Below are 21,240 nucleotides of genomic sequence, written 5' to 3' on the forward strand. Positions count from 1 at the left end.
CTGCCCTTCCCGGGAAAGAGGAGTCAGCAACGGCCGTCCCAGGACCGATGTTCCCCACCCCACCTGTGCATCTGCACCCAACAGGGTGCACAGGGCACCTGGCTGCTGACCCCAAACACGCTCCCCCGCAGGAGCTCCTCAGACCCTGGTCATGGAACAACCCACCACCAGTTCTGGGTTCAGGAAGGAGCTTTTTCTCCTGGGCGGGTTGGTACAAGTCCCCGGGCATTTTTTTTTGCCTCCTGCTGCAGCACCGAGCACGGCGCGTTTGCCAGGGTTCCTCAGGGTCATTGCTGGCCAGCAATCCCCTGCTGTTGCAGCACCAGGCGTCCAGCGGTGCCCTCCCGCCCTCCACCTCTCATCCCTGTGCCAGGTTGGCAGGGGAACCTCAAGGACCTCCATGCATTAGGTCACCTGGGGGTCTTCTGCCCTGTGCAAACCACGGCCTGTTTGGAAAGGCTGCAGACGTGATGCCGTGTCAGGAAGGAGCCGCCACGGCCCGCCTGGCCGTGCATGCAATAAAAGCAGCGCGTTGGTCCCCACTGCCAGAGTTGCTGCTCCGTTCTCAGTCACCACACTCAGCTGAGGACCTGGCTTTTCACATCACCACTAATTGAAACATGAGTGAAATAGTAACTATACCTTCTCACAACTTCTCTATCTTTGAGTAATCAGGATGGTGTTTGTATGATAGCAATTAGGAAGACCATACCGGTACATAACCCTGATTTACATCTGTGTGGGATTTAGGTGCACTGCAACTTTTGTGGGGTTCCTCCTGGGTTTTTACTTGTGCTTTCCAAGAAAAATATCCAGCTCCACTTCAACCATGGTGTGAATCCAAAAGAGACTGATGAAAATCAGACCTCATCCCTCCGCCTGCCTGAAGAACCTCTGGCACAGAGCGCAGAAGAGGTGACTGTTGGCCCCAGAGGGTGAAAGGTTACGGTGCATGTGGTGTGCTGTGGCCACAGTGGTAAAGGCAGTCCCAAGGCTCGAGAGCTTGTGAAGATGCCCTGGCCCTCCAAGTTGACTGACATGAACACCGTGATGAATTAAAGCAACGATGGAGGTGCTGCAAGTATCCAAAATAAAAACAAGCCACCTTCTGACCAGCACTTGCCCTCCCCTCAGGGATACTCCAATAGCAGATTTCTGGAAGAGCAGCTGGATTTGCTCATTAAAATCAGTGGTTTTCTAGGCCAGGCTCACTCCCCATCCATTGTCTCCCTCTGCTGCTCATGACACTGGTGCTATTGGAGAGTTGCCATCCCTGATGGCAGCACTGGCACAGGACACTCTCTTTGGCCAGGGACAAGCAAGCTCCCGAGTCCCAGTCCCCTTCACAGAATCCCTTGTGCCAGCAATGCCGTCTTGTTTCTGGGACCTGGAGCTCACTCCATGAATTGCTGCTCTGTGTTACAGCCCTGCTGTGTCACTACTGATATCCTTTAACACGCTTGGACACACCTGGCCTCATGCTGCTGCTGGTAAACATCTGCAGCTTCTAGGATGGAGGCTCTGTGGTGTAGCTGTCCCTGGGGCTCATCCTCTGTAGAAATTGCTGTAGAACTTGTGGGCCTGTGTGTATCTGCCTTGTTTCTAGGCTGGACCTATAAATGGGAACTGCAACAACCATTTCATTGGACTGAACCAGGAGAAGCCCAGTGTCTGTTTGCACCAGACTCAGCTCTAGTGGGGAAGGAGAAATAACTTGGGGCCCAAGGCCAACTGAATTTGGTTACTTCCCTTACCAAAACCAGGGAAACTGGCTTTACTGGGGGAGATGTGTGGGATTCAAGGGGAAAACCTGAAGCTTTTTGCTACCACTTTGCTGAGCCATACGATGATGTCAACATGACGTGGATGGCTGCGGTCCAGAGCAGGCAGACTGCAGCTCCGTCATCAGAAGTACCCCACGGGGCTGCTGTGCCCCAGGTGGAGCTGGCTGCACAGCTGGCCCTGACTCTGCCCACACTTGGAGTAATGCAGGCAAACACGCTGTGACTTGTTAGCCTTATTCTGCAGGTTAATGATTCACCTGGCACAGTACAACACTTCCTGCTGTAGGCACTCAAACCTCCCCAGCAACTGTAGAAGCTCACAGTCAGATCCAGCATGCACAATGTTAAGCAAACCTGAAGCATGGGGGAATTTCTCCTCTTGTCAAGTTGCTTTGGTCCCTTCATCACATTTCCAAAGAGATGAAAATGCCAGCACACACTTTACCCTGGACACCAAAAGAAAGCAGCCTGTGCTTTCCAGAAATGCCCCAACCCTGCGACCTTTTCTGCTCTACAGCTTGCCAGCCCGCGTGATTTCTGCCAAGCCAGGACATATGCTGACAAGTGCGTCCCTGCTACTGAGCTGCTGCTCCTCATGCTGTTGGTCAAACCAGGTCCTGCTGACTCATCACTTACCCAACCTTCATCTGGAAGTGCAGTGATATATATCAGCCAGGTACCAGCTCCTGCTTGCGGAGCTGCTTCCTTCTAGATAGTTCCCACAATTTAAAGGCAGGTGTTCACCAGGGCAGTAAAACCAGTTGCTTCCCAAGTATACAATGGCACTGAGAATTGCCTTGGGACTAAGGGAAAGCAAAAAATGGTGGGAATTTCCTCCTAGCATCAGTATCTGACCTCTTACAAGGAACCCGTGTGTCTTGGGGATGTTTTGTGGTAGTTTTCATCTTTGTTTATCTTATATCTTTGGGCTTTCTGTATTTTCTTATAGGCATGGCTGTTGACTAGAGACCGTGGTTGATTATTGCTGGAAGCCACTCCAGAAGCCCAGCACACGGCCTTGCTGAGGGTGAGGAATATCTAGTCCCTGGTTCAAGGAGGGTCACCTAGATCAGGCTGCTGAGGGCCTTCAGGGTGCTCCTTGACCCTTGGAAAAGGCCCAGGGGAGGTTGCACTCCTGGCCGGGGACCCAGGGCAGGAGAGGACTTCTGTGAGCCACAGATCCTGCAGATGATCATGGAGCCTGATCTGACTCCCCATCATCTCCACAGCCAAGACTTGCACTGAAAATAGCTGATAGAGCCAGCCCAGCTTCTGCACTGAGAGTCTGGTAATTGCAAGAGAGAACATAATTCCCCCTTTTTAATTCTTTCTCCCATAAACCTATAGTAGAAAATATATTCTAGGGGGTTGGCCTGTTCTTTAAGGGGCTCCAGGTGCATGCTGCATCCTGACCCCAGTGCAGCTTCCCCAGGGCCTGTGCCTGGGCATGCAGGGCTGGTTCTGCAGGCAGGGCACGGCCTGCCTGCCCTTGCCCCGGGTGGGCTGAGCACCCATGGACACCAGTGCAGCCCTAGCCTGGAACATTGCTTTCCCCCTAGAGCCAGGACTTCAGGGCATGGGTGAGTTGAGCCCACCACCCTGGCCTCTGGTCCCAGGTGGCAGCCAGATGCCACGAAAGCAGCAGAAGAGTCTAACTCCCAGATAAGGTCCCACTCCTCCCCTCCTCCAGCCCAATGAAACCCAGCTCCAGCCCTGACCTGCTCAGTAGCCTACACCGGCCTCACTCCAGCATGGGATGTCTTTCTTGTACTGGGGAACGTGGCATGCAGAGCAGGGGGGAACAATCACTTCAACAGCCCATCCCTGGACCCCTGCTGACCCAGCCCAGGACCCGCTGGCCACCCTCACGGCATGGGACCGTGGCTGCCGGCATCTCAGCCAGCGGAGCCCTGAGCGCTGTGGCAGCACAGGCAGAGCGAGCCCTTGGCATCTCAGTCCCGCGCCAGCCTTGCCCGCGGCCTTGAGCCACGTCAGCGGGGCCGGGGGCAGGGCTGCATGGTGCTGCCCATCGGGGCGGGCAGCCCACGGCTCAGCCCCACACCCTGGCTGGCCAGATCCTCAGCCCAGCAGCCAGGAGCAGTCACCTGGTTATACAGCTCTGCGGTGTGGGGCCAGCCGTGCCCCCTCACTGGCTGCGGGGGAGGCTGAAGGCCAGAGCACCAGGCGTCCCTCCTTATCCCCCGTTATCTTCCAGACAAACCCAAACTGGGTCCCGAGTCCCTGACACACTCACACACTTGGCAGCCAGGGCTGCATGGCTCTGCCCGCGTGGGGCCCCGCGGGGCGGCGAGCACAGCCCTGCCCTGGGTGCACGGGGGGTGCAGGGGAGAGGAGAGAGCGGTGGGCGCGGCAGAGCCCACAGCTCGCTGGTTCCCCGGGGGCTGCGGTATCCCCTAGCAGAGCCCTTCCCCAGCACCTCCATGCCGGCCGCCGTCCTGCTTGGTCAACGCAGCCTCCGGGGTGGAAATGTCCTTTCCACAGGACGGGGGCCACGCAAGCTTAGAGGCGGCCTCGCCAGGTGACACAGCAGCTGGGAGACCTTTGCGACACCTCAGGCGATGACACGGGTGGCACGCGGCAGCCATACCACAGCCGCAGAGTGGACTCTGCACTGTCTGTGGTGCTGCCCTCCGTCCACACTGGTCGGGAAATCCTGATAAGGTGAGATAAGGAACGCTGCCGGCCAACCCCCCCCCGCCCTGCGGCACTCCCGGGTGCACGGGGCTCTGCAAACCAGCCCCCCAGGCTGTGTCCACTAGCCCAGGGCTCCCCTGTCACTGGAGATGCTCAACACCCGACCACGCGTGGCCGTGGGCCGCGGGGCAGCTCCGGTCGGGAGTGGGCGTGGGCCGCGGGGCACCTCGGCCTGTGCTGGGCGCTGGCGGCAGGGGCGCGCAGGGCGCGGGCACCCGTGCACGCCCCCGGGGGTGCACCACGCGTGGGCGCGGACACCCCGCGCTCTCCCCGGGGGGGGGGGGGGCCGCGTGGGACGGGGTGCGCGCCCCCGGGGGTGAACGGGCGAGGGGTGCGCGGGTGGGGGTGTGTCCCCACGCGGGGGGGGTGTGTGTCCCCACGCGGGGGGTGTGTGTGTGTGTCCCCACGCGGGGCGGGGCCGCCCAATCAGCGCCGGCTCCGCCCCCCCCCCCCCCCGCCCGGTGCGTGGTGAAAGCCGGGCGCGGGCGGGCGCACGCGGCGCCGCGGGGATGTGGGCTCGCGCGGCGCTGGCGTGCGCGGCGCTGTGCGTGTGCGCGCGCGCCTGGCCCGGCGGCGCCGTGTGCGCGCGGGGGGCGGCGGGCGCGGGCGGCGCGCGCTACGTGGCCTTTCTGAGCGGCGGCGGCGGCGGCGGCGGCGGCGGCGGGTGGCTGGGGCCCGGGCCCGGGCCCGGCCCGGCCGCGCTGGTGGAGGGCGCCTGGGCCGGGCGCGGCCGCCTCCGCGCCTGCTGGGCCCGCCGCGACCCGCGCCTGGCCCGCGCCTTCCGCGCCGCCTGCGCCCGCCGCCCGCCCGCCGCCCCCGGGGCCGCGCTGCGCCGGGACCTGGCCGCGCTCTGGCGGCGCCGCGCCGCCTGCGCCGACCCCGCGCCGCCGGGAGGGCGCCGGCGCCGCCGGCGGGGCTGGACGCTGCCGGGCACGCTGTGGTGCGGGGCCGGCGACTCGGCGGGGGACGCCAGCGAGCTGGGTAGGAGGTGCCCGCCGTGCCCCCCCGGGAGCGCGGCGCCCGGCCCGGCCGTGCTCACCGGCGCTGCCCCGCAGGTCTCTTCCGCGGCCCTGACCGGTGCTGCCGGGAGCACGACCGGTGCTGGGCGCAGATCACGGCGCTTCAGTTCAACTACGGCATCCGCAACTACCGCCTGCACACCGTTTCCCACTGCGACTGCGACGCCCGGTGCGCGGGGGGTGGGCCCGACCGGCGGGGGGGGGGCCACGGCACCGGGGAGCCGCCGGGCCGCTCACCGCCCCGGCCTGCCCCCCCAGGTTCCGGCAGTGCCTGCTGGCGCTCAACGACACCATCTCCCACATCATCGGCGTCACCTTCTTTAACCTGCTGGAGGTGCCCTGCTTCGTGCTGGAGGAGAGCGAGGAGTGCGTGCAGTGGCACTGGTGGGGAGGGTGAGTGCCCCGGGGGTGCCCCCCTGCCCCGGCCCCCCGCTGCACCCCCGCGGCTGGGCGCCTCCCGTGCCGCGGCCCCGGGCACGGCCCGACTGCGGCAGGGGTGGTGTGCGGGGCCTCAGGGCGTGGGCTATCCCCCAGGTGCCAGCGTTACGGTGTAGTACCCCTGGCTCGGATGGTGCAGCAGAGTCAGTACCGCTACGGCCTGCCCGCGGAGACCGGCCGCCCTGCTGTGCAGCCCCCGAGCAAGAGAAAGAAGGCCTCTAGAGCAGGGTGCCGGCGGCTCCGGCAGGGACTGGAGCGAAATCCCAGGCTCTGTCAGGCACGGAGACCTGTGACAGCCCAGCAGGCGCAGGGCCCAGGTGCCTTGTCCCCTGTGTCTGCCGGGGGCAGGGCTGAACCCACAACCAGGCACTTGGCAGCGCAGCGGGGGCTGGAGCCCGGCCACCCGACAGCAATGACGGTGTTGGGACAGGACCTTGCTGGAGAAAGGCGAGTGCCGGGAGAAGCAGAGCAAAGACCAGGGGGCTCAGCAGACCCTGCCTGCACAGCCTGCCCCCAGGATGGCAGTGTTGGATCCAGCCCGGCTGCGGAACGGTGCGGAGCCACCCCAGTGCCTGCCAGAGGGGGTGGCAGGCCACGGGGTGAGTCGGTGCTGGGGGCAGAATGTGTCCCACAGCAGGAGTGTCCTGAGGCCTCAGCCCACTGGGGTGGTGTGGTGGGGGTACCCCTCACTGCCCTGCTGTCCTCAGGCCCAGGCAGGGTGTGCAGGTACTACAAGAACCTGGATAAGTGCAAGTACCAGATTGCACCCCGTGAGGTGAAGTACCAGCTGCACAACGTGGACACCCGGACGCTCTTCCACTGCAACTGCACTTGGAGGTGGGTGTCCGGGAGAAAAAGGCAGGGCTTTTCCCGTCATCGCAGTGTGCAGATAGTTTGGGGTCAGGCAAACTATAGTTTGGGGTGGGACCCAGCTGACTGGTGCCTTCATGTGCTTACAGGCTGGCCCGGTCCCTGCGCAGGGCGAGGAACCTGAGTGATGTGGAGGTGGCTGTCCTGGCTGACTGCATTGCCATGGACTGCTTTGTGCTGGAGCCGCCCACTGACTGCAGCCCCGGCGAGGGGTCACAGCACAAGTAAGCGCGGTGGGTTAAGGGAACGTGGTATGTATGCACGGGCAGGAAGGATGCCTGGGGGGGGGCTGGGTGCTGCCCTGCAGGCTTGCCATGAAGCTGGCAGTGCAAGCGTTAATCCCCTGCACTGCTGTGCCATGAGCAGGGCTGGGGATGTCAGTGCCTACTGTGTTACACTGATGCTCACAACTTTGCTTCTCTGGCAGCTGTATGGCAGCAACCCAGGCTGTGCTGGTACCTGCACAGCATCTCAAAAAGACCCTGAGGCACTGGGGTCCTCCCCATGTGACCTCCAAGGCCCAGTGTCCAGACTGGAAGACACAGGACAGCGGTGGCACCTTCTACACGCGATGCCTACAGCTGGCCTTGGAGCAGAAGCCAGATGCTTGGCACCACACAGTGCCCTGATGATGCCTGAGAAGCGCTGCCTTGTGTGGGGAAGACGTGGAGCTGCTTGATTTCTGATCCTTGAAGCAAAGGATGGCACCAAGTAGGGCTGCTGGCATGATTGCATGGAGCTGGAGGGCCACAGCTGGAATGGAGGCAGGCAGAGAGGGACTAACAAGCCTCTCAAGGAGCTGTGGCTGCTATTGATGAGCATCCAAGGAAGAGGAGGGCTCGGGCAAGGGGAAACCCACCAGCTTTGTGCCCTGGAGCAGGGGCAATGCTCTAGGCATTGGATTCCCCAGGCAGGGGGGATGGCAGGGCCCCCCACCCATGGATTTATGCCCTTTCAGCTGGGGGGGGCCTGAGCAGTGTGGGGTGATCCTGAACCCCTCCCCCAGACAGGGGGGGTGGGAGAGGGTACGAGGAGGGGTCTGTGCTGGTTCCCAGCCATGGAGCAAGGTGTGTGTGGTGGTGGGGGGCTCTGCCCTGGGGAGGGGTCAGTCCCTGTGCGTACCAAAAGATAAATAAAGGGTGATCTGAGCGTGGTACGTGGTGCTGGGGCTGAGCCTGCTGGCTCCTGCCCCCCTGCAGTAAGGACAGCGCCGCTGGGGTGGGCAGGATGATTTATTTTGCCACTTGTACTACATCCAAGGCTGAGGCACAGTGGTAGCAGCAGGGAAGGAGGAAGCTTTGATCTCAGGGTACCCTGGCCTCCTGTCCCACCTCAGCTGAGGTGAGCTCTGAACTCCTCCCATAGGACTGAAGGGTCTTGCCCTTTGAATTTCACAAGGGGCTCCCCCACCATGCAAGACCAGCCTTGCCAGCCCCATGTCACCTCCCAGCCCAACCAGGCTCAGGGTAGCAGCTCAGGCTGGGGGGGGAACAGTGGGAGGCCCCTACCTGCCAGGCACACCATAGGGGTAAGGAATCACTGCAATAAATTAAGGGACAGGGATCTCAGCAGGAAAGTGGCAGAAGGAAGCACACAGCAAGCACACTACCAGGAGGAGGGAGGGGGCCACCGCATCAGCGGCCCATGGCACAGCTATAGCTGCTTAGCTCCTGGGGGCTGCTCCCTTCCTTAGGGGAGGTGCTGCAGCCTGGGGGGCTGGTGGGGCTCATCCTCTGGCCGGGGTAGCCCTGGTCCGCACTCTCCCTTCGCCAGCCCAGGGCCTGGTCGATCATCTCCAGGCGGAGCGCAGGCAGCAGGCCCAGGTTCCTGGGGTCAGCCCTGGCCAGGGGGCTGTCAGCAGAGACACGCCAGGGGCCAACTTGCTCCTGCACAGTCTGGTAGAAGGAGCTGCCCTCGTGGCTGTCAGCTGTCCACCCCAGCTCCTTGGCTTTGGCTCCACAGTGCCCCAGCTCCTCCTGGGGCAGGTGGATGGTGGGGACGTCCCCAGGGAGCCCACAGCGGCTTTGGGGTGAGGGGCTACGGCTCATACCCCTGTCCCGGCTTGATGGCCGCAGGATGAGGCCCTGGAACTTGGCCAGGCTGGGGCTTCGGCTCCGGTGCCGTTTCATCTTGCCCGGACTGGGGCTACGGGATTTGGGGGCCAGCAGGACAAGCGTGCTGTCATCTTCCTCTTCTGAGCTGCTGCCCGAGCTGTCTGTGGGGCTGCTGCCCTCCTCTGACCTGGGCAGGGAGATCTGCGCCCCCATATTAGCGCTGCTGGCTGATCCTCAGAGAGGGCTGTGGGGCACCACAGCAGCTAGCCACCTCCAGCCAAGCACCCCTCCACCCATCCCCCCTGCCTCCCCTCAGCCCCTCACCCTTGCCTCTGGTCCAATGCTGACCTGGAAAGGCTCAGTCACACCAGCGATGCTGCTGGACATGTTGCTGTAGTATCCAAGGATGTACTCGCCCTTCCCCTTGGGCAGCGTCTCCTCTGGGAACAGCACCTGCAGCCCAGAGACAGCTGACAGGCACCAGGACTGAGCGCAGCTGCGCCCCCCCCTCCCCTCCCACCTCCAGCCCCAGCTGATGCACCTGCCCAAGGCTCAGCACAAAGCAATAAGGAGGTGTCCTCCTGCCCCATCAGGGGCACAAAGGGGCCACTGTCCCCCTGTGATGGGGCACGTGTGCCCAGCAAGACGGTAGGGCCAGCTCCAGCTTACCTGTGCACACAGCTGCTTCTCAAGGCAGCGCTCCCCATCATCACTCCTGGCCCAGACATAGGACACGTAGTCTTTAGGATGCCGAAAGCCCACCTGGGTGCATGTACACAGGAGAACACAGGTGAGCAGGGGAACATCAGCCCTGCCCAGCCTTAGCTCTCCTCTCACTCAGCCCCTTCTCCAGGGGAAACCAAGAGCTGCCCTGCACCCACCCAGCAGCAGCCTGGCCCCCAGGCTCTGGAACCCGTGGGGCCTGCAGAGCAGGAAAAAGAGGGAACTGCTGGATCTGAGCCTTCTGAAGCAGGGCCAAAGCCTGCTGCTAACACCAGGGCTTCCCACAGGATGAGAGAGTGCAGAGCACAGGTTCATGCCCTGCACCCACGTCCTCTGGTGGGGGGTACCTCAGAAGGGACTCCACAGTGCCGTGCAGTGCTTCCCACTCCCTCCAGCCCAAGCAGCCCCCAAGCCCATACCCGGTAGAGTCCTATCCAGTCCCAGGAGCTCCGGTGGAAGCCAGCAGCCATCTTGTACCTGACAACTGCTTGCTCAGGCCTGCTCCATTCATCAGCCACATAAATTTCAACTGGGGGCTTGTCTGCCTTGGAAGCAAACTGTCAGAGACATACACATGGTGAGCAAGGGCGTGCCAAAGAGAGCTGCCCCTGCTGCCCAGGGCACCCACCTAAGGCTAGGCGCTCATGCATACACCAACAGTGGCAAGACAGCTGAGCTTGCCAAGCAAAAATAAAATAAGCCCCACACACCCCATCACACGCTGCATACAGTAGCTGGACATCTCACCCCTACAGCTCCCACCTGCGTGCCCCGTGGCCCCGGGCAATGCTCACCTGCACTGCAAAGATGGCAGCTACCGGCTTGTGGTCGCTGACTGTGTACTCCATGTGGCTGCAGTAGCACAGCTGGCTCACCGACAGGATGCCCCGGCTGGGCTGGCACCCACCCACACCAAGCCCAGCACTGGGAGATTTGATCTTCCAGAGGATGCGGTCAGTCCAGGCAGGTTTTCGCTTCTTGGCACTGCAGGGCACAGAGGGGCATCTCTTGCCTGGCAGGGGGCAGTGGGCTCCACCCCAAACTGCCTCCCCCTGGCACTACGGCACGCTTGTCTTGGCATACAGCTCTCTGTGGCTGCAGGGACAGACCTGCGCTGGCACCAGCACGACAGTTGTGTCCCAGTCTGCCATCCCCAAGCCCAGCCCGTGCCTGTCCCAGCATGGCTCCCGCCATCCATCTGCACCGGCATCAGCCCCTGCCCTACCAGAACCAGCACCCACCCTGGCTCTGAGCCCCGACGCCACTCCTGCATCCCTCGGCCATATCACCCACCCCCAAGCCCAGCACATGCTCCAGCTCTGCTCTCCTACCTGCTGTCATACTTGTTGGTGCCCACATCGAACTTGAAGGTGGGTGGGAAGTTCAGGGGTCCCTCCTGAAAGCCGCTGAGGACAGGCCAGGTGCTCTTGGCAATGTTCAGCTGTGGGAAAGAGAGCGGGTCAGGGAGCACACCAGCACCCATGGCCAGACCCCTCTGCAAGCCCCCAAGACCTCCCCACCGCCAGCACAAGTCATCCCTGCCCCATTGCTGCCAACCCCACACAGCTCTCAGGGTTTGTCCATGCCATGAGAGCAGCAAGTCCAGAGACCCAATGCTCCCAGCTGTTCCTAGCACACTGATAAAGCAAGCATGCACCCAGCTCCCATAAAGACCACACTGGGTCTTGTGCTGCCCCTTCCTCTCAGAGCCAGGGCCCTTTGCGGCCCAGGGACAAGCAAAGGGACATCCCCTGTCCCACAGCTGCATGGGCAGTTCTGGCAAGAGCCAAAACGCCACTCGGGGCCCAGCCGAGGCTCAGCAGCATGCCCCTCGCTCTCACCTGGTCCTTCTCCCAGAGCTGGCTCAGGATGTTGCTGTCAATGGCGTATTTCACAAAGCGGATGTCAAGGCTCTCAATGCGGAAGTTGAGGTCCCCAAACCAGAACACGAGGCTGTAGGTGAGAGGGAGGGCGACAGGCTGGAAAGGCCAAGGCTACTGGAGCCGGGCAGCACAGCGGGGGGGAAAACATCCTCAGCCTGTGGGCAGCCTCAGCCTGCAGCACAGGCACTCTTGGAAGCACCAGTGGAAGTCAGCACTCAGCCAACAGCTCGGCCAGCTGCCGGCCCTGCCAGGATTCCTCAAGTAGGACCGAGCACCATTAACCAAACAGGCCTGACTTCCCTGGGCAGAAATTGAGCGTGGAGATTTCCACCGTGATGGACCTACTAGAGCTAGTCCACGCAGCCAAGACACTGGGGCAGAACCGAGCCCTCCACCTCACCAGTCCCAAACCCCAACAGCACCAATATGGCAGGAGCTGCACCAGGCCTGGATGCACCCCAGGGGAAACCGAGGGCCCCTCTTAACACCTACCCCACCATGCTGGGTCCCCACTGGGCCACAGGACAATTTTGCAGCTCTGCAGGCAAGACCCCATCTCCAAGCTATGCTGGGATTCAGGGGACAGACCCCAGACCCTATCCAGATGGGGTCAAGGGCAGGGGCTGGCACTGGAGCCCTGGCCCAGACTGGGGAGCAAAGTGGTGGGGTACGCACTCATGGTCCAGGATGCCGCTGGCTGCACGCCCCTCAAACTGCTGCATGTGCAGTATGGTGGCAAAGTCCTCCTTGCGCTGCTCCGCCTTCTCCATGTGCGCTGGCAGGTGGCAGTTCAGGAAGCAGACCATGTGGCCGAAGATGGAGAGACGAACGCTCACCCCACCCTTGTTGCCCTGCACCGAGAGGATCCCATGACTCCCTGGGAAACCAGCCCCTTGCCACCTCCTCCAGGACCACACTCACCCAGTAGCCTCCCAGACCCGTCCTTGTGCAGTCTGTCTGGACATCCTGCAGGAAGGGGAGGTGGTAGTACTTGGCAAATACCAGCAGGATCACACCTTGCATCCGTACTGTGCTGACCTGGAATGGGAGCAGGGGCTGAAGCGGGTTGGGAGCCACAGCAGAGCCTGCAGAGGCAGGGACACCTCCATCCTTTGCATGCCCCCCCATCTTGAAGATGACACATTTAGTTCAGAGATCTAGGTGTCCCTCCTGGAATACTGACAGCTGAGAAGCCCGGCAATGCTAAAATTCATGTACACTCCGGAGTAAGCACCCCAGGGAGCTGCACCTGCCCTGGGACCACTTCTGCGGTCAGAAGCACAGGCTTGTTCCCACATTCACCTCCTTGCCCTGGTGCAATGTAGCAGGCAAAAAGAAGGGTCCCCAAAGCACCACAGGGGAAGCTCAAGGCGCAGGAAAGGCAACAGGGTGGCACAAGCTAGAGACAGCACACTGGTGAGAGGCACCACTAGCCCTCGGGTTAGACCCCACACACTGGCTGGATGGCTGCAGGCTGTCCCTCCAGCCAGCTTTCCCACTGCACCGCTTCCCTCCATCCCTGCAGGCCAACTCTCCTTCCTCGTGGTCCACCTGCCCGGGAGGCAGAGAGGGAACACCAGCTGCCCAGCCCCTTCAAGACCTCCTTACCAGGACAAAGTGGAAGGGGCTCAGCACATCCATGAAAAGCTCGCTCCACTGATCTGTGAAGAGGGCATCCTTCAGGCGTTTGTTTATCTTAGAGTTCACCTCTTGCAGCCTGGGAGAAAAGGGACAGGTCCCTCAGCCACACCAGGAAGGTGTCTGTGTCCCAGCTAGCAAGAGCTCCTGGGGAAAGGTGCCAAAGCACAGTGTTGGGGAGCGGGGCCAGGGCAGGAAGGGCAGTTCAAGGGAGGACCTTGGGTGTAGAGCACAAACCAGCCATATCCTTGCTCCAGCAATGCCGGGCCACGTGCTAGCAGAAGGCATGAGTGGCCCTGAACACACAAGGCCTCGGCCCTTTTTAAAGGAGGAGCAGTTCAGCTGCACAGGGCTGGGCAGCAATCTAAAGCCTAGCACTAGGTGCAAGAAGGGCTTACAGGACATTTCAGCTGCATTGGTCTCTACAGAGAAGCCAAGTCTCACCAGTCCTTCAGCACAGGGTGTCCAATTGCATCCTAGCCACCAAGCTCAGAGCGGCAGCAAACAGAAGGTTAATAGTGCTCCTCCTGGCTCAGCAATTAGTGAAGAGAGGGAAAGGGAAAGAGAACGTCCACAGAGAACAGCAGAATCAGGAAGCGTCTTGCTCAAAAATATCAAGTGCTCGGGGCACAAAGACACAGGTCAGAGGAAGGACATAGCCAGGCAGAGATGCCCTGGAGGTGGGGAGCAGCAGGACGCCCTGTCCTACTAACCAGGACACAGTCCTAGCAAGTCCCTTGCTGTCAGTGACACCCCCTACCCCATGCACCCAGGCTCAGGTGTATCTCCACAGCCCTGCCCCCAATAGTCCGCAAGGCCAAGGAGACTGGCTCCAACACAGCATCACAGCTCTGGCAGCCTCAGCTTCACACCACTCTCTGTCCCAGGCGAGGAGCACTGGGGGAGCCCCTGGAAGCCTCCCGGAGGCAGATCCAGCTCTTCTACCTCACGCCCACGGGCAGAGGCTGCCTCTTGCTCCCTGTGAGAAGGCAGCACGTCTCCAGTCTTAGGAGTCCACACACATGACAGCAAACCTTGAGGGACCAGTTTGCCCTTAGACTCCGGCAGAGCTTGCCTCACCAGCCACACCAAGAACGCCTTACCACACCAACATGCTCGCTGCCTTGCCAGCAGTTAAGCATTGCCAGGGGCACAGAGCCAATCCAGCTGTGATAGAACAGCAGATTTATGCCCTTGAGGCCTGCCTACCATGGGCAGAAGCCCAGAGGAGGAAAATGCTCCCAGAGGACTCTGGCAGGCAAGTTAAATGCCTCTACAGACCTGACCCCAGGACTGCCAGAGCTCGCAGCAAGAGCAGTGCTCACCGAGGCCTGGCTCTGCACAGTAGAGCCAGCTACAGGCTCTTTGAGGGTTCAAGGCTACTCAGGCATCAAAGGTTTCTGTTCCACTTAGCAATCCCATTTTACTAGGCGCTGATTCTCCATCACCTTTTCTGATATTTTACCAGTCGCGATGCGCACCCCTCCCTGCTCACCATGCCCCGGGGAGGCTGGGGCTGCAGCCCTTCTATTCTCCGCCCCCCCCCCCCCCCCCCCCCCCCCCCCCCGAGCTATGGGGATCCCCTGAGAAGGGATGTGGTGGGGCAGGGGAGGGGGCCCTGCACCTCACCCTCTTACCCAATGGCGATCACATCCGCATCATTTGTCTCGCCCGTGTTGAGGTGCAGCAGTGATGTCACATCGTTCGGGGGCATGGCTGTGCCCACGTTCCAGGTGACCACTGTGATGCTTGGGAGGACAAAGGAAGAACAGGCTAACACTGGGGCTCAGAGGCATTCCCCGTCTCCTCCCCCCACCCCCCCAACCCCATTCGGTACCTAGCTGCACCAAGGAAGCTCTCTGCCTGCAACAGAAGCGGCCTCAGCTGAAGCTTAGCCAGGACACATATACCAGGTCTTTAACTCCCATCTGAGGGAGACAGGTTCTTTTTGCCTCTGATTTCCCCCAGGCTCTGTATCTCGGCTCATGGCAAGTGCCACTGTAACTGAAGCCCTGAAGCCCGGATGAAATTCTAGAAATCAGCACAAAGAGCCTTCATTTTCATCACCACTGACTGACACAGGCAGGCTGGCACAGCAGGTAGCCTGCGAGACAGGGCGTCCCTGGAAAACCGCTTCCCCTCCCTTCTCCAGGGATCACGCATCCCTCAGGATCCTGGGGAAAAGGACCTGGATCTCAGCTCGCAGACTCTGCCCCAGAGCACGGCCAGCCCCAAAGGCCAGGGCATCGCGTGCGACAGCAGCGCTGCAAGCTCTGCAGCCGTGTCCTTCACCAGTGCAAAGCCACCGTCAGTCGTGACACATTAATGCCGTTACGCAGCATGCACCAGTGGCCCGTGAGCTCTTTCGGCGGCGCTGGGACAAGCCTCAGTCGCAGGGGGCACGTTTCAATTGCAAGGAAGGGTAGCGTCACATCATCGCCAGAGCTCGGGGACAGTGGGGGCAGATGGCCCCCCACTCCACTGCCCGTGCCTCTGACACGCCAGCCCATGCAGCACCCACTCCCCTGAGCAACACCTGCAGACAGTGGGCACGGGGCATCTCACCCCCCCCCAGTGAGCCCTTGCTTGTCCACAGCCCCTCACCCCAAACTCTCCTCCAGCTGAACACCACCCAGGGCAGGAAGAAAGGAGAAACTCCAGCCTGCGAGAGGCTTCGCTTGCTGCTTCACAGCAAGGGCAGCTTCAGCCTGGCATCGCTCTCCCCCCAACAGCAGCTCCCGCTCACCGGAACGAGCCGTCCTCCTGGACCCTTCCCGAGCAGCCGAGGAGTGCGTCACCGGAGTCGCTGGAGCCCGGCAGGCCGAGGGGCCTCCCGAGGAGGGAGAGCTCGTCCGGCTCCTGTTTGGCGAGGGCTGAGGGCTTGGACAGGCCCGCCCGCCCACCGGCGATGAACTCGCTGGAGACGGCTTTGGGCAGGCCGGCGGCCCTGGGCGAGGAGCCCGCCCAGGCCGAGATGTGGTCGCTGGACTCCGCCTTGGGGAGCATCTCCCTCCGCTCGACGGGCAGCGGCTTCCCGGGGGCCCCGTGCTCCGGGGGCCCGCGCTCGGGGAACGGCGGCCGGCCCGGCGCCGGGCTGGGCACGGCGGGCCGGGCCGCGGGAGCGCCCGGGCTGGGGGGCAGCAGGGCCGGCGGCGGGGCGCCGTGGGCCCCGCCGGGCCCCTCGGGCCGCGCCCGGCCCACCTCCAGCGGCAGGGGCCGGGCCGCCCGGCCCGGGGCCCGCTCCTCGGGCCCGCCGCGCTGCGCGCCCCCGGGCCGCGGGCAGCCGTGGGGGAAGGGGTCGTAGGCGGCGTCCGGGCGGGAGCTCCTGCGGCCGCCCGGGGCCCCGCCGTCGGGCTGCGGCCGGGCCGAGCCCCCGGGCCCGAAGGGCGGCGGCGGGGCGGCGGGCGCGGGGCCCCGCGGGGCGCCGGGCCGGGGCCCGCAGGCGGCGGCCGAGCCCCGGTCCGCGCTGCCGCGCCGGGGCGGCTCCATCGGCGGGAAACCGCGAGCGCGCGGCCCCGTGACGTCAGCGCCGCCGGGCCACCTGCGCGGCGCCTTAAAGGCGCAGAGAGGCGGCGGGAACGGCACCGCCCCGCGCGCACCTGCCGCCCCCCCGCCCCGCCCCCGGCGCCCCGGTGCGGGGGGGGGGGGGGGGGGCAGCGCCCGGGGCCGCCCCTGCGCGCGCACCACCTCTCCCCCGCGCCCACACCCACGCGTGGGTGTCCTCGGGTGCGGGCGTCCCCCCGGCAGATCCCGGGGCCCCGCCGGGGCGGACCCACGAGTGCTGAGGGGGCCGCCCCCGGCACTGCCGGTAACCCGACATCCGCCGTGGCGCCTGGCAGACGCCCGGAGCGGAGCGGGCCCCGCTCCCGCCTCCAGGAAAGGCGCCGGGAGGACCCGGGGAGCGGGAGGGCGGCAGCCCCTGCCCCGGCCCGGGGAAGGCGGTGGGGCAGCCGGCCCTGGGAACCACTGCCAGCCCCCTGCACAAGAAGACGGCCATCAGGGAGAGTCAGCACGGCTTAGCCGAGGGGGAGTTCTGCGCGGCCAACCCGACCGCGTTCTGTGATGGAGCGAGTGGTCTGGCAGAGGAGGGCAGAGCCGTGGGCGCTGGCCTCCTGGGCCTCGGACACTGCTTCCCATCGGATCCTCCTAGAGAAGCTGGGCTGGATGACTGGAACTGGGCAAACGGCTGGGTGCAGTGGGTAGTGGTCAGCAGCACAAGGTCTAATTGGAGGCCAGTAACTAGCGGTGTACACCAGGCGTCGGTACGGGGTCCAGTCCTGTTTAACATATCAGCCCTGACCTGGATGATGGGACAGAGCGCAGCCTCAGCAACTTTGCAAATGACACCAACCTGGGAGAAGTGGCTGATAAACCAGGGGGTCGTACGTCCATCCACAAGACCCAGACGGGCTGGAGAAACGGGCTGGCAGCACCCTTACGCAGTTCAACCAAGGGAAGTGCAAAGTCCTGCTGCTGGGGAGGAACAACCCCCGGCACCGGGACATGCTGGGGGACACCTGGCTGGATGGAAGCTCTGCAGAAAAGGCCCTGCAGGTCCTGGTGGACACCACACTGACTGTAAATTCAGCGTGTCCTTGGGGCAAAGAAGGTGAATGATGTCCTGGGCTGCATCAGGAGTCCTGTCAGCAGGTGGAGGGAGGTTGAGGAGGCACCAGCAAGGCCACCTCTGGAGGGCTATGTCCAGTGCTGGGCTCCCAAGAGCAAGTCCAAGAGACATGGACCTACTGGAGAAAGTCCAATGAAGGGCCACAAAGATGATGGACTGGAGCATCTTTCACATGAGGAGAGGCTGTGAGACCTGGGACTGCCCAGCCTGGGGTGGTGGAAGCTCAGGGGGATCTCATCCATCTACAGAAACACCTGCAGGGAGAGCGCAGAGGGGATGGAGCCTGGCTTATTTCAGTGGTGCCTGGTGGCAGGACCGGAGGCAGCGGGTTCAGTCTGGAGCACAGGAGGTTCCCTCTGCCCGTCAGGAAACCCTTTTTCCCTGAGAGGGTGACTGAGCCCTGGCTCAGGTTGCCCAGGGAGGTTGTGGAGTCTCAGTCCTTGGCTTAACACCTGACTGGACACGGTGCTGGGCAGCAATCTCCTGGTGGCCCTGCTGGAGCAGGGGCTTGGACCAGATGGACCCCAGAGCCGCCTCCAACCTCAGCCTGTCCGAGACCCTGTGATTCAGTGACCGGTGGGATGTGCACGTGGACAGGTGTTCGTGTGCAGCTGCGTGCATGACGCGTGTGCCGGCCTGCAGGGGTGCGCCCCGCTTTGTGCACGCACGGCCACGTGTGCGTTCAGTTGCACGCGTGCGCAGTCGGGGTGCCCGGTGTGCGTGCGTGCAGGCAGCCAGGCGTACACGTAGAGCTCTGTGTGCGCGCACACACTGTTGCACAAGGGACTGCGTGTGCTGGTGCGTGTGTTTCTGGGCTCTGCTGTGCATGCTGGTGCATCTGGGCACGGACGCGCTGGGAGCAGCAGTGTGCGGGGGCAGCCGTGTGTGTGTGTGTGTGTGTGTGTGTGGCACATGTGTGCGTGCACCCGTACATGCGTGAGGGTGCGCGTGTGCACAGCTGTGTGTGCATGCAGCTGTGCACCACTGTGTGCGCGCCCAGCAGATGCTGTGCCCGCACACACCCTCTCCCGCGTGTCGCTGTACGCGTTTGCAGTGTCTCCGTGTGCGCGTTCGTGTCTGCAGTGTGTGTGTGTGTGGGGAGGGGGATGGTGGGTTTGCTGGGGGGGGGGGGGGGGGGGGGGGGGCTGCAGTCCGTGCGTGCCTCCCGCTTGCGCTGCGCGTGTTTGCAGCGCGCGCTTCGCCCGCGCCTCGTTTCGCAGCGTCCTCGCGTTTGCCGTGCGGGGGGGCGTTCGCGCTGTGGTCACGCTGTGCGTGGGGCGTGCGTGCACGTCGGCTGCGGGTGTTCGCGCGCGCGCGCGCGCGCCGGGGCGGTGACGTGGCGTGGGAGCCATGCTGTGGGCGCTGGCGCTGCTGGCGGCGGCGGCGGGAGGGGGCGGCGCGGGGTCCCCCCGGCTCCGCGGGGCCGAGCTGCGGGACCTGGCCCGGGGCAAGGTGGAGGTGAGCGCGGGGCGGGGGGCGCGGGGGCGCGGGGGGCGCCGCCGGGGTGACGGGTGTCTCCTCCCGCAGACCTGCGGCGGCTGACGGCTGAACCGCCTGAGGGAGGTGAGTGCCGGGGGCCGGGGGCCGGGGCCGGGGCCGGGGGCGGGGGCCGGGGCCGCCCCGCCGCTGAGCCGGGCCCCACCGCCCCCTCTGCCCACAGGTGAAGGCCTTCGTCACCCAGGACATCCCCCTCTAGTACCCGGCGGCACCGCGGCCACCCCGCTCGGCCAGCGGAGCTCGGAGCGGCTGCGCCCCCGGGCACGGACCCCCGCCGGGATGGGCGGTGGGGTGCATAGGGGATGGGACTGGGGACAGCCCGAGATGGGATGTGGGCAGGATGGGATGGGAGGGGGGTAAGAGGATGGGACAGGACCGGGCGGGATGGGGTGGAGAGGACAAGGTGAGACAGGTGGAGGGATGGGAGTGGATGGGCTGAAGGATGGGATGGGCTGAGATGGAAGGTGGGACTGGATGAGGGGTGGATGACTGGGGGCACGGGATGGGACAGGATTGGCCAGGATGGGGTGCGATGGAAGGTGAGATCAGGCGGGATGGGATAGGGTGGGGTGGGATGCAATGAAGGACGTGATGGGGTGGGAGGGAATGGGATGTGACGGAGGACAGGATGGGATGGGGGGCTGCATCAGCTTGCCCAGGACTGTCTGCTCCTTAACGCACTTGTCCAGCCATAACCTGGAGATGAAGCACCTGCCCGGCGCTGACCCCGAGCTGGTGCTCCTCAGCCACCGATACGAGGAGCTGGAGGTGAGTGGGCAGCGTGGCGCCCGCCGCCGCAGCGGGGTGTGGGGTGGTCGGTGCCCCAGAGGTGCCAGGCTGCCATCCTGGTCTGCATGCAGAGAATCCCCCTGAGCGACATGACCCAGGAGGAGATCAACCAGCTGGTTCAGGAGCTGGGCTTCTACCGCAAGGAGACGCCTGATGCCCCTGTGCCTGAGGAGTTCCAGTTTGCCCCTGCCAGGCCTCTGCCCACCCTGCCACCCGCACAAGCTCCTACCGCTGCTGGCAAGACCCAACCCAAACGTGATGAGGGACAACACCCAGACCTCTAGGGAGGGGTGCCGTGCTCAGGAGAGGGTCCTGCAGCCAGTCCCCAGCACATGGGGACGAGGGCATTACAGCAGCTGGGGATGGTGCCACAGGGTGGCAAAGATGCACCCACTGTTGCTTGGTGCTGTGTAGCCTCTGCCCTGAGGATGCCCTGAGCTGCTCCAGCCTTGAGCAGGGGCTTCTTGGGCATTGCAGACATCCCAGGGGTCCCATGGGACTGTTACTGCCCTCCCTCCCCTGCAGCCCAGCATCCCTGGCTGACTGGGAGGAACATTGTTCTTTGTGCTCCCTTGCCATACTCCAAGGTTTAGCTCACTCCCGGCACCGGACAGTGGTATCCTACCTACGTGGGACAGGATGAAACCCTCAGCAGAAAGTCCCAGGTGCTGAGGGTAGATGTGCTGAGTCCCAAAGGTGGGAGAGCTGCCCCCAGCGTGGGGTATGGCTTTACACCCCAGCAGGGTTGTCTCGTATCGAGCCCCCAGTAAAGCCTTTGCATATAATCGGCTGCACTGTGAGATCTTTCCAGGGAGGCATTGGTGGGGCACATCCTGCACTGCTCTGTACCGGATGCAGGGAGGAGCTGGGTGCCCCAGTGCCGGTCACAGAGGTGGGAGGGGATGGCAGGGTTGTAGCCACCATGGGTGAGCCAACAGATGGTACGGCAGACCAGCTGTGCCATTCTTCTGACACCCCCTCCCCAGCGTGAGGGATGAATGGGGCACTATGGCTTGGGACCAGCTGCTCTCACGGTGCACAGGGGGACAGGTACGAGCCCCCGAGGGGGTGCTGCAGCATTGAGCCAGAGCCTGGTGGCAGCGCGTGCCCCGCGGGGATGCCTGGCCCTGGCCTGGCACAGGGCACAGCTCAGCCCGCAGCCCTGGCTCCGCACGGCCTCCGCAGCAGTCAGGGGGTCCCTCC

At 63.5% G+C, this 21,240-nt stretch overlaps 3 protein-coding genes across 5 annotated transcripts; 2 read left to right on the forward strand and 1 right to left on the reverse strand.

Moving 5' to 3' along the window:
- Positions 1 to 1,857: 1,857 nt before the first annotated feature.
- PLA2G3 (phospholipase A2 group III) lies at positions 1,858 to 7,979 on the forward strand. Its single transcript, XM_042805668.1, has 8 exons — positions 1,858 to 1,983; positions 5,210 to 5,480; positions 5,555 to 5,687; positions 5,777 to 5,911; positions 6,053 to 6,555; positions 6,664 to 6,793; positions 6,916 to 7,050; positions 7,254 to 7,979. Exons 1-8 carry the CDS (start codon positions 1,858 to 1,860, stop codon positions 7,453 to 7,455), a joined length of 1,635 nt encoding a protein of 544 aa, XP_042661602.1. The 3' UTR covers positions 7,456 to 7,979.
- A 61-nt stretch (positions 7,980 to 8,040) lies between these two features.
- On the reverse strand, positions 8,041 to 16,613 carry INPP5J (inositol polyphosphate-5-phosphatase J). Of its 2 annotated transcripts, none has more exons than XM_033004137.2 (12): positions 15,871 to 16,613; positions 14,762 to 14,872; positions 13,095 to 13,203; positions 12,408 to 12,524; positions 12,162 to 12,337; positions 11,445 to 11,556; positions 10,935 to 11,044; positions 10,398 to 10,587; positions 10,023 to 10,160; positions 9,550 to 9,642; positions 9,229 to 9,333; positions 8,041 to 9,081 (listed from the first exon to the last, which is right to left on the reverse strand). In XM_033004137.2, exons 1-12 carry the CDS (start codon positions 16,611 to 16,613, stop codon positions 8,461 to 8,463), a joined length of 2,625 nt encoding a protein of 874 aa, XP_032860028.2. In that variant the 3' UTR covers positions 8,041 to 8,460. The 2 variants fall into 2 exon arrangements, with proteins under 2 accessions (XP_032860028.2, XP_032860775.2); XM_033004884.2 differs by having other exon boundaries at positions 9,033 to 9,124.
- Positions 16,614 to 19,052: 2,439 nt separating this feature from the next.
- SELENOM (selenoprotein M) lies at positions 19,053 to 20,822 on the forward strand. Of its 2 annotated transcripts, XM_042805236.1 has the most exons (5): positions 19,054 to 19,209; positions 19,279 to 19,314; positions 19,412 to 19,446; positions 19,938 to 20,016; positions 20,109 to 20,822. In XM_042805236.1, exons 1-5 carry the CDS (start codon positions 19,102 to 19,104, stop codon positions 20,319 to 20,321), a joined length of 471 nt encoding a protein of 156 aa, XP_042661170.1. In that variant the 5' UTR covers positions 19,054 to 19,101; the 3' UTR covers positions 20,322 to 20,822. The 2 variants fall into 2 exon arrangements, with proteins under 2 accessions (XP_042661171.1, XP_042661170.1); XM_042805237.1 differs by lacking the exon at positions 19,279 to 19,314 and having other exon boundaries at positions 19,053 to 19,209.
- Positions 20,823 to 21,240: the final 418 nt, after the last annotated feature.

The sequence above is a fragment of the Tyto alba genome, unplaced genomic scaffold (assembly GCF_018691265.1).
Source record: "Tyto alba isolate M040663 unplaced genomic scaffold, T.alba_DEE_v4.0 Super-Scaffold_44, whole genome shotgun sequence".
Taxonomy (NCBI): Eukaryota; Metazoa; Chordata; class Aves; order Strigiformes; family Tytonidae; genus Tyto; species Tyto alba.

What these genes read in the sequence shown, in the direction of transcription:
- PLA2G3 (XM_042805668.1), top strand. Translation starts at nt 1,858, where the DNA reads ATGACGTGGATGGCTGCGGTCCAGAGCAGGCAGACTGCAGCTCCGTCA. An exon ending in TGACTCTGCCCACACTTGGA is followed by an intron (nt 1,984 to 5,209) that starts GTAATGCAGGCA and finishes GCGCTGGTGGAG; the next exon opens with GGCGCCTGGGCCGGGCGCGG. An exon ending in CACTGCGACTGCGACGCCCG is followed by an intron (nt 5,688 to 5,776) that starts GTGCGCGGGGGG and finishes CTGCCCCCCCAG; the next exon opens with GTTCCGGCAGTGCCTGCTGG.
- SELENOM (XM_042805237.1), top strand. Translation starts at nt 19,102, where the DNA reads ATGCTGTGGGCGCTGGCGCTGCTGGCGGCGGCGGCGGGAGGGGGCGGC. An exon ending in ACCCAGGACATCCCCCTCTA is followed by an intron (nt 19,447 to 19,937) that starts GTACCCGGCGGC and finishes GCACTTGTCCAG; the next exon opens with CCATAACCTGGAGATGAAGC. An exon ending in ACCGATACGAGGAGCTGGAG is followed by an intron (nt 20,017 to 20,108) that starts GTGAGTGGGCAG and finishes GTCTGCATGCAG; the next exon opens with AGAATCCCCCTGAGCGACAT.
- INPP5J (XM_033004137.2), bottom strand. Translation starts at nt 16,613, where the DNA reads ATGGAGCCGCCCCGGCGCGGCAGCGCGGACCGGGGCTCGGCCGCCGCC. An exon ending in GCGGATGTGATCGCCATTGG is followed by an intron (nt 13,204 to 14,761) that starts GTAAGAGGGTGA and finishes CTTTTCTCCCAG; the next exon opens with GCTGCAAGAGGTGAACTCTA. An exon ending in AGCGGCATCCTGGACCATGA is followed by an intron (nt 11,557 to 12,161) that starts GTGCGTACCCCA and finishes TCTCACCTACAG; the next exon opens with CCTCGTGTTCTGGTTTGGGG.